Source organism: Mobula hypostoma, chromosome 3 (assembly GCF_963921235.1).
Source record: "Mobula hypostoma chromosome 3, sMobHyp1.1, whole genome shotgun sequence".
NCBI lineage: Eukaryota > Metazoa > Chordata > Chondrichthyes > Myliobatiformes > Myliobatidae > Mobula > Mobula hypostoma.
In genome coordinates this window covers 134,868,916-134,880,179 of record NC_086099.1, presented here as the reverse complement: position 1 = coordinate 134,880,179, position 11,264 = coordinate 134,868,916, and the positions used below count along the sequence as shown (strand labels likewise).

The following is an 11,264-nucleotide window of genomic DNA, read 5'->3' as shown; positions in this document are numbered from 1 at the left end:
TCTCGTAAGGTCAACGGCCATCTAGCAAACATGTGCCGTGAAGCGCGGAAAGGGCATCCCTTGCGTTGAAGCTTGGTCTGGCCATTCACTGCAACAAAACTTCCCCCAGCTGTCTTGGACCTCACCATGCCGCTGGATCTGGGAGGAGGTGTTGAGAGGTTGGGTTGGACCTGTGCAACCCCCTACTCACCTAAAATCCACTCACTGTTCCTTTCTGAGGAGAGGGGTACCACCCCACTAACTGACTGAAAGGAACGATCATCATCCTATGGGATGGACAGCCAGAAAGATTGGCAGATTGGACAATGAAAGGATATCTAATTCAGCGTTGCTATTGAGACCAAGGGGCATAGTTTCAGAATTAGGATGAGGGTGAATTTCTCCTCTCAAAGGCTGATGAGTCTGAGAAATGTTCTACCTCCCAGAATTGTTAAGGCGGCGTCACTGATCATGATGGAGGCCAGGCCTGGATTAGACGATTTTACGAATACAGTTTAAGGGACCAACTGGCCTATTTCCATTACTGTTTCTAATGTTCCAATCACCCAGGAAGTTATCTGTACTTTTGATAAGAGACTAATTGGTACCGGATCGGAGAAATTCAAACAAAACGCGAGCGGATTGGGGAGGCAAAAGTGCATTCAGGGATTTGGGAAAATTGGGAGGTTGGAGAGAGAGAAGAAGCTATCAATTTATCCGAGCTATTTTTTACATGGTTTTATCCACAATATGTTGAAACACTGTTACATCATTTCTTTCACATCTATGATTCTTTTTTCAGCTTCTGAAAGTACCAACATTTTGAAGTTGTTCGTTTTGCAATCAGATTTTAACGATGGCTTACGAACCTGACCTTGTCACAGGCTCCTGGGCGGGCTCTTAGCGATCAGAGAAAGGAGCAAAGGGCACATTAACCGAGCGCTCCGCCTTGAGAGGATGGCTTCCCCGAGCGCCGTGCCCGTATACTACGAGCAAACGCCCGAGCTAACACTGTGAATCCTCTCAGACTGTGTCCGGATAGGGCGGAGGAACGAGTCGTCGCCGGCTGGGGGTCAGGTTGACTCCGATCTGGGCCGCACCTCAGCTCGGTTCAGGTGAAGCCAAGTTCGCCGACGCAGCAAAAACAAAAGCAGAGGCCCTGCGCTAGTGCGCCAAGGCGATGTGACGACAGGCCAGCCTCCCCCTTTTTTCCCCCCAGCAATTTAATTTTTAAAGAAAAGAGCAGCGAGGGCGGTCGGCACAGCTGTGCCTCGGCCCGTCCTTCGCGGAGCTGATTCGTGCTCATTGTCGCCCATAACCCAACCTCCTTCCCCGACTCTGGTGCTCCATCGAGCGGCCACAGCTACTTCTGCAACCCCGCCCACTCCCCCGTCTCTGTCTAATAAGGAAGAAGCTTGCGTCTGTGTGTGTGCAGTAGTAGCACTAGAAGCAGAAGCGGAGATTGCGCTTTTCAGTCGTCTTTCTTCGATTGACCTGTGCTCTGGCCCATTGACTGCCACGCTGTCGGAGCCCCGTTGAATTACTGTTAAAAACAAAGATCTTGCGGGCAAAAGAAGCAAACATTCCGAATCGAGGGAGAGAGAAAGGTTCCTGCGCCCTTTTTTTTCCCAGATGAACTCAACCAGTATTTACGCCAGCCGCAAGCGGCGAAAGCCAGTTCAGAAGAGGTAAGGAGTGTCACTTTGCTCTTCCTGGAAACATTGTGCCCCAGAGTCGCCGACGAAATTACAGCGCCGCTGCTGCCAACTATGCAGCCCGTTCCTGTCTCCGAAGTGCCGCATTCTTGTTGACATTCTTGTTTGTTTTCTTATTTTGCCATCTATTCCTTCAGTGTTTACAAAAGTACATTCTGATCTCGTCAGGTCATAATTTCTTCTAGTTTGTTGATCAGCAGTTATTTATTAATAGTTATTGGTGATTCTGTGCGCTGTAATTTTTTTTACATTTAGACCGAATGAGTTGCCTCGGGATTTTTGCCGTTCTTGATCATGTTGCAGTAGACAAAACTATTGAAAACATTCCGGTAAAATCTGTAGGAAACCACCCCACCCCCCAAAAAATCGACTGTTCGATAAACAAAACCTACGGGCATCTCCAGACGTGAGTTTTATTGAAATACAGGTATGGAGCAGAAAGTAAACATTGTACTCTTGAAATCTAAACCCACACCAGCACACCCCCCCCCCCACCACCACCAAAAAAAACAAAAACGGTAGTTCCAGCGATACACTTATCAGTCTGGCGTCAAGCTTTGGTGAATAAAAACGCACAAAACATGTTTGTCTTAACATAATGAATTTTCCAGCTGTTAAAATTTGGAAGAGAATAATATTAGACAATAGGATTTATTAGTGGTGAAGTATGTTCGTTCAGTAATTTGTAACACGCTCAGCAAAGATATTAAGATATCAGATTTATGCAATACTGCTTCTCTGAGTGAATGCCGTTTGTATTCGCTTTCCCCATGTAAACTAATATAACTCAGAATAAACTCGATGATTTTTTTGTTATGAACATCTACAAAACTAACAGTGATTTTGCCCTTTCTTTGGTAGGATAGACAATGGTAAAGAAGAAGTAAATACTTATGAGGTGATCATTATCATTTAATTTCCCCTTCAAAAATATTACATGTGATATCTTTGCCTCCCCTCCCTTCCATGTGGAGATGGGGAAGTTTCGTGGTGACAGGATTGGAACTACCATATTCATGATTTGCGACACTTTAAGTGCTTAAATAAATTACATTTATATAATGATTAATGTGACATATACCCTTTACCACATCTTTTTGTACACAAAATATGTGTAAAAACAATTACTGCCATACTTGTTTTTAGAAGTATTTTTGTCAGTCATACTTCCTTTATGCTTGTGAGTGGAACAATTTCTTAAATAACAGTGAAATGGGAATTGTTCAATTTTCATAATATGCCTCCTCAACTATGTGATTTTGGCTGGAAATTAAACACAAGTTTATTTTTGTCACTCTGAAGGCTCTCTATGTTGGTAAACCTGACCATAAGTGAAAGATTTGTTCATGTGGGGTTAAACTAGAATAATGTCCCAAATTATTTGTGACAGCAGAGTTTTGGAACTTCCAGTATCAATTAATTTTGCATAAGTCATAAGTAGCTAGCCATCTGGACGCAAGCTGGGGTCTGATCAGCCCCGACTGGGTCACCTGGAGGAGGTTGTATGATGTTGAAATACCTGAGACACCTGATGATTCCAGGAACATCACTGAAGATGTGTTGAGAAACATCAGTAGATTTATGTACACAGCAATTTTGCAAGAATGTATTGTTAAACTGCTCAGTCACATAACATTAGTCAGTTTTTGGGCCTTTAACTCAAAATCTAAATTTTGCCCTTGATGTACTGTTGTTGAAGTTATTGTCATTTGGCAACCCAGCTCCCAAGTTCTACTTAACAGAAAAGAGAAAGGAAGGAAATTTATTCTGATGTCTCTGTACCTCCTCGTAAAAGTAGAGGAAGTCTTTACTTGTAAAGTCTGACGTAAATGCAGGTTTTAAAGATACAGTGGTAATTGGTTGTACAAGACTCCATGCGTGTTTGTTTTTCTGTTGAATGTGAAGTGACATAGTGTTTTAAAATCCATCTATTTGATTTACGTACTCCTCTGTCAAAGACACTACATAAATGCAAGATGCAAATTTTAAATTTTATGTAGTTCAGTGTCGGTCGCTCAATCAGAATTTTATGGGTACAGAGAAAACAGCCCATGTGCTTTATATCTGCTAAGTCAGTACAGTTTGATTTATTGGAATAATGCCACCTATGGTAAAGGGCAGAATTTGGCAGCTGCACTGAGAAGCCATTATAAGGCACCCAACTTAACATATGAATCTACTGTTGCTAATAATGAGTTGGAAGCAATCCAGTGTACATCAATACACATTTCTTTCTTAAAAGTACTTTTAAATAAAAACTGACCACATATGCATGCATTTTTCATCTGTTTGGTATGAATCTACATAAAATCAAGCCATAGATGCATCTTCCATGTGGTGTTCCATTAGGCTGGCTGGATAGAGGAGGGTATTAGTTCTTTCAGAGTCTTGAACATTTTTCTAGTTCTGCAAAATTCAAAACATTTTGGATCCTACTGTAATGACTCTTGCAAAAAAAATTGTTTACGTTACGCAGTTGCATGAAGTTGCATCTAGTTTTGTAACAACTTTAGAAAATGTATAGATAACTTGAGAAATGGGTGCCTTCTGATATTTAGGATTTTTTTCCTTGGCAGATACTCTGTAACAAATATGGAAAAACTTTAAATATAATTTTAGGGACCTTCACATATATAATTCTGCAAAATACGGAAGATTACATTTGATGCAATATGTTGTGATTATTAGCTGAAGAATATGATATTTTACCTGAAGGTATCCACTGGGCCTCATTTTATTTTGTTCCTACCTGTGATTGGCAGCTGAACATGATACATTTGTCGTTAGCAATTGCACTATTTTTGCTTACATTTCAATGTAGTCTTTAAAAAGGATAACAGTTCTGTGGCGGAAGTGGAGGGGATAAATATTTGTGTAATGTGAAGGAGAGAAATGAGCATAGCTAAGCAGTCTGCTGTAATGAAATTACTCTGTAGTTAGATAAGACAGGTTAATGTGGATATTATTTTGTCATTTTTTTTCTATCAAAGTTATTGAATTGTTTTGAGTAATCAGTGACTGGCCTAAACAATTAGCGCCCATGCCACTGACCTCAACAATCATGAAGTGCCTTGAGCAGCTGGTAATGGATCATATAAAATCCCACCTTCCAGCTACATTGGGCTCTTTCCAGTAACTTCCTCCCCCCACTTGATCCTGTCCTGCCTTGAAAACAATGCCTGGCTGTTGTTTGTCAACTCAGCTTGACGTTTAACACAATCATCCCTTGGAGGCTGGTGGGTAAACTATCCTCAATTGGGACTCAATACCCCTCTCTGGGTAAGTGATCCAAGTTGACAGCAACATCCCAAGCTTCATCACGTTGAGCACCAGTGCTCCCCCAGGGCTATGTGCTCAGTCTGCTGCTGACTTGATTCTGCTGCCGGATCCAGCTCAAACCACGTCATCAAGTTCACTGATGATATAACAGTGGCTGGCTTCATCAACAACAAATGATAAGTCAGCATATGGACAGGAGGTGGAGAGATTGTCTAATGGTGTTAGAACAACAGCCAGTGTATCATTGTGGACCTGACAAAAGAGATGATTGTGGACTTGAAGGTGAAGGTTGACCACTCTCCATTGCACATCAATGGCTCTGCCATGGAGAGATTGAAGAGCACCAGGTTTTTTGGTGTGCATATAATGATCTAACCTGGACCCCCAGCACCACCTCATTTGTCAGGAGGGCACTTTCTGAGGTGAATGAGGCGTGCATGGCTTCCTGCCCACCCCCACTCCCATTCTACCCATTTTAACAACTTTCTACAGCTGCACCATTGAGAGTATCCTGCTTGACTGCGTCATTGTGTGGTACGGAAGCTGCAAGGCATCGGTATGCAAGACCCTACAGAGGATAATTTAAAAAAAAAAGCACTGAGAGTATCACTGGGGTCTCCCTCACCCCTGTTTGTGACATATACTGGGAGCTTTGGATATGAAATGTCCAAAGCTTTGTAGAGGATTCCCACCATCCATCCCACAATCTCTTTGACCCATTACCATCAGGGAGGAGGTACAGAACATCAGGACTAGGACTGCCAGACTGGGTAACAGCTTCTTCCCTCAGCTGTGAGACTAATGAATACCCTGCCATTACCGAGGTCTCGTCACTAGGACAGTGAGCTGTTTACTGCACTGCACACTACATGCACATTGAATTATATTTTATTAACATATTTGTGATAATCTTTTGTTTTATGTGCTACGTGTGATATAGGTTTTGTGTGTGCACTGTGGTCCAGAGGAACATTGTTTTGTTTGATTGTATATATGTACAGTCAGATGACATTACACTTGGACTTGGACTTTAACTTGAAATTGAATGTGACTTACTGAGAGAGTAGTTTTACTGTCCACAAGAAAAAAAGATTGTACAGATGCAATGGTGATACTGATTGCATTTTGTAGACTGAAGAAGTTTCAGTTTTTCCACATTGAACCACTTTTAATTTTGAACTTTAAGATTTTGTAGAAGTTGCTGTCTCAGAAATTTGAGAATTCCATGAATTCTGCTTGGCACTAGAATGTCGTTGTCTTCATGGCTATCCCTCGAGGTCGAGAATGATGGTCTTCATTCTGAAGAAGTAGCCCACAGAGCAAAGACGCCTGTGCGTATATTTGTTTAACGTGTACTTGATGTTGCACTCCAAGAAGCACACAATACTTCACAAATCAACCAACTGATTCCAATGGCATGGACATGACGATCGGAGCTGATGGATTTGTTGCAGCCTTCATCTGCCTTCACAGCCGTTGAGTTCAAAGTAACTTCGTTTGCCTGTTCCACCCTTGAGGTCTTGGTTGGATTGTTCTTTGTCAGGGACCTCACCCTCGACCTTACCGCCATGGGTGACCCTACCAGGAGCATAGCTCCAGACGGCATTGCTCTCGGGATCACAGGACCACACAAGCTTCTCCACCACGACAAGGTGACAATCCACGGAGAAGACTAGAATATATCTGAATTTCGTTAGGGATGGTCAGATGAAGGAAATTGTAGGAAGGTAGAACTGTTGAGTAAAATGCAACAGGTTCAGTCCTGACCTCTGTCTGTGTGGAAGTGTTCTCTCTGTGACCACATGGGTTTCACACGTGCTCACAGAGAGCAAATTGCACACAGACTGGAAGTCTGGGTACTCTGGTTTCCTCCTCTAACCAAAAGGTGTGCAAGTTGGGAGGCTGCTGTAAATTAGCTTTAAAATATCGATGAGGGTAGAGGTTGAGAAGAATTGCTGAAAATGTGGGGAGAATTGCTGGAGTGGAAAGGTGTGTGTTCAGTCAGAGCACACTCACTGGGTTGAAGAGCCTGCTTCTGAATCCTCAAAAACTGCTTTAAGGGGATCACATAGTTAAATATTTAGTATCTGGTATTGTGTTCCTCTAAATGTGGGTAAACGTCACAAGGTGGAAACCAAAAGAATTGATGCCATTCGTGGTGCAAGAGGCTGGACAAGAGAATGGGTTTGTAGGAAAAATTTTAAAATTGGTAAGGAAGAATTTCTGAAAATTGGTCTGGAGCAGCTGAAGGCTCTGACATTAACATTGGATAAAAATGGATTGTGTTGGTTTGGAAGGGCAAGGGAGATGTAAGTGCAAAATGCAAAGATATGACAGAAACATGAAGATCCATGTTCAATATGGGCAAGAGTCACAGGATTGTATTTGGGACTCTGTGCATAATTTGTTACACTGAAGTGAAATCCATTGAGGTGAATTTGGGGAGAATGGTAAAATTAAAGTGACAAAAGTGTGGATGGATTTTCAGCAAGTGCAGAGTCAATAAATGATTTAATTGTAGGTTTAGACATGGGATTCAAAAGTCATCTGTAGTTTGAGTCACTCTTAATTGTCTAATTTAGCCTGAGTTTGTGGTTTGGAATAATAATGAAGTCCTAAAAAATAATGACTTGGCTCTGATCTTTCTGATGTTTGTTAAGGTATTTGCGACTCTCTTAATAAAGACAGTGCATCTGACTGTCCGTGGTTGTGGGTGAGGGTAGTAATGGACAGGTGGATTTTGGTGTTATGATGCCATAGCAGAGATCTGTAGATAAGAGTGAAAATGAACCACTGCCTATTTTTGTGGTTCTGAAGTGGTGTGATTGGCTGGAGGGAGGAAATGAAAATGGGTGGAAAGTGCCATGGTTTCTTGTCATGGGTGATGTTGGAACTATCAGTTGAAATCCTGCAGTTCAGAGAATTGAGAAGTAAAAGGGTAGTGGTGGTCAAACACATTGTAAGGCTGAAGAGATCAAAATGTTAATAGTTACAGCTGATGCAGTTGGCCAAGTTTTAGAGCAGAAGTGAAACAAAATAGTCTAACATATTTTCTCTTGGGCAGACATACAGTATGCCATCTATATCAATATTTCCACTTCAGTCAGACCAAGAAAAATTGTTGATTCGTCATCACATTTTTTGTTTTCAACAAATATTGGTGTCTTGGTTTCCTGAAGTGACTATGTTTCAAAAATAATAATGATGAGAAGAAAATAAGAAGACCATAAAAGCAACTGTTCAGTCCGCTGAACAGAGAATTTGGGTCTAATCTATTCATTCTCACCTCGTATGGCAATCTGCCGTTGCTGGAACCAGGCTAGTAATCCCTTGGTGTACTTCTATGACAAGTACATCCTTCTTTAGGCAAGAGGACCAAAACCATAGAGAAAACTTCAGGTGTAGTTTCCCAAGTCTATGCGTAATTGTGGTGAGATAAATTTACTCCTGCATTCAATTCCCCGATTAATATTATAAGGTTATCTTAATATTATTAATATAAGGATATTTTAATATAAAGATTTCTTGAATATGGAAGTACTGGAGAAGATGCAGAAAGGAGCTAAAGGATGATGTTGGAAATGTGACATCAGGAAAGGATGATCAGACTGGCATTTTAGTCTTGAGAAAAGAAAATAGGAGTGACCTATTAAAGATCTTCAGATCTTGAGAGGTTTCCATAGAATGGATATGCAATCAGAATGCTTCCACTTGTAAACAAGAAAGAAGAGCATAATTTATGATTGTCAGCATAAAACAGAAATCAATAAACCCGATAGGAATCTGAGGGAAATTCCTTTGCCTGATATTGGTGAGAAGGTGGACTTGGAGAAACAGTGTAGATGCTTTTTAAGAGGATGATGAACAAGACCTGAATGAGAAGGGATTAGAAATTTACATAATAAATATTGATGAAGAAGTTTGATTGGAGTAGGCTGTAGCTTCCCAATGGATGTTTTGGGCTAAACAAGTGCATTCTGTGCTAGTTAATCTATGTATATGGAATCTTAAAGGGCTAACAAATGATAGGCACAGTGGAGAAGACCAGGGGGGTTATTTTGGAGTGTAGGATATAAAAGCTAAAAATAATGATTCACCAATCCCAGAGGGTTATTAGGCTGGAGGAATTGGCTAAGCCGAAGGTGGGAAAATGGAATAATTTAAGATTGTTAGACTAGATCTAATTTATGTCAGTGCAGATGAGTGAGGGGCCTTGATCTGAAGTAGAATATGGGCAGGAATGTGTGGTAAACCATGTATGTAGGTTGTAACTGGGTTATCTGTCTGGACATGGCTGGACATGCCCCTCTGCTGACTGCTCCTGTGGCTTCTCCCACAGACCCCTGAATAAAGGCGATTGTGTCACTGCTCCTCCCACAGTCCAGGACAGACATACAGCATGGACGTGGATCCATTTTACTGTTAATAAAAGCCTTTCAGTATTTACTCTACTTCCAGTCTTTTGGAGTAATTGATAGTGCATCAGAATGTAAATTCAAACACTGATGTTATGAATTGTGGAATGTGAAGAAGGCCAGTGATTTACTTGCTGGCAGTGGGTGGTGTGGGACAGAGAATGGAAAGTTTAACTGAGAGTGAGAGTTAATAGTGGATTGGAGTGCAGTAAGAAAACAATCAAACAACAGGAATTCTGCAGATGCTGGAAATTCAAGCAACATACATCAAAGTTGCTGGTGAATGCAGCAGGCCAAGCAGCATCTATAGGAAGAGGTGCAGTCGACGTTTCAGGCCGAGACCCTTCGTCAGGACTAACTGAAGGAAGAGTGAGTAAGGGATTTGAAAGCTGCATCTGCTCTCAGGATGAGGCTTTTCATTCTAGGACGAGGGAGATGTCTTCATTTTTTAAAGAAAGGGGCTTCCCTTCCTCCACTATCAACTCCGCTCTTAAACGCATCTCCCCCATTTCACGTACATCTGCTCTCACTCCATCCTCCCACCACCCCACTAGGAATAGGGTTCCCCTGATCCTCACCTACCACCCCACCAGCCTCCGGGTCCAACATATTATTCTCTGTAACTTCCGCCACCTCCAACGGGATCCCACCACTAAGCACATCTTTCCCTCCCCACCTCTCTGCATTCCGCAGGGATCGCTCCCTACACAACTCCCTTGTCCATTTGTCCCCCCCATCCCTCCCCACTGATCTCCCTCCTGGCACTTATCCGTGTAAGCGGAACAAGTGCTACACATGCCCTTACACTTCCTCCCTTACCACCATTCAGGGCCCCAAACAGTCCTTCCAGGTGAGGCATCACTTCACCTGTGAGTCGACTGGGGTGATATACTGCGTCCGGTGCTCCCGATGTGGCCTTTTATATATTGGTGAGACCCGACGCAGACTGGGAGACCGCTTTGCTGAACATCTACGCTCTGTCCGCCAGAGAAAGCAGGATCTCCCAGTGGCCACACCTTTTAATTCCACATCCCATTCCCATTCTGACATGTCTATCCACGGCCTCCTCTACTGTAAAGATGAAGCCACACTCAGGTTGGAGGAACAACACCTTATATTCCGTCTGGGTAGCCTCCAACCTGATGGCATGAACATCGACTTCTCTAACTTCTGCTAAGGCCCCACCTCCCCCTCGTACCCCATCTGTTACTCATTTTTATGCACACATTCTTTCTCTCACTCTCCTTTTTCTCCCTCTGTCCCTCTGAATATACCTCTTGCCCATCCTCTGGGTCACCCCCCCCCTCCTTGTCTTTCTTCCCGGACCTCCTGTCCCATGATCCTCTCGTATCCCCTTTTGCCTATCACCTGTCCAGCTCTTGGCTCTATCCCTCCCCCTCCTGTCTTCTCCTATCATTTTGCATCTCCCCCTCCCCCTCCAGCTTTCAAATCCCTTACTCACTCTTCCTTCAGTTAGTCCTGACGAAGGGTCTCGGCCTGAAACGTCGACTGCGCCTCTTCCTATAGATGCTGCTTGGCCTGCTGCGTTCACCAGCAACTTAGAAAACAATCAATCTGATCTCAACAGTACAAAGTGAGGTTCTTGATAGATTTTTCAGTTTGTTGTAAGAGACTTTCTCATCTTGGCTGCAGAGGAGGGTGGTGTGGAAGGCTAAGACTATTGCTCGATAGAGAAGGGAGGGAAGGAGCTGAGTGGTTAAAAAAGTAGGTCGTTTAAGCGATACTGCAGGAATCAATTGCAAACAGATGAATATGGCAAGCAAGATTAAGACTGTGATTATCTTAATCTTCCTTTCCTCAGTGGAACTGCTATAGAACCAAACAGACATTCCTAAACAGTATTTGCTCTTTTGCC

The 11,264-nt window shown here is 42.6% G+C and overlaps 1 protein-coding gene across 1 annotated transcript in view; it reads left to right on the top strand.

Moving 5' to 3' along the window:
• The first annotated feature begins 910 nt into the window (after nt 1-910).
• Nucleotides 911-11,264, top strand: part of LOC134344263 (aryl hydrocarbon receptor-like) — a 211,695-nt gene continuing 201,341 nt past the window's right edge. Inside the window, exon 1 of the mRNA XM_063043763.1 lies at nt 911-1,667. Coding sequence (XP_062899833.1) covers nt 1,612-1,667 — 56 coding nt within the window. The 5' untranslated portion in view covers nt 911-1,611. The remainder of the gene's footprint in view (nt 1,668-11,264) is intronic.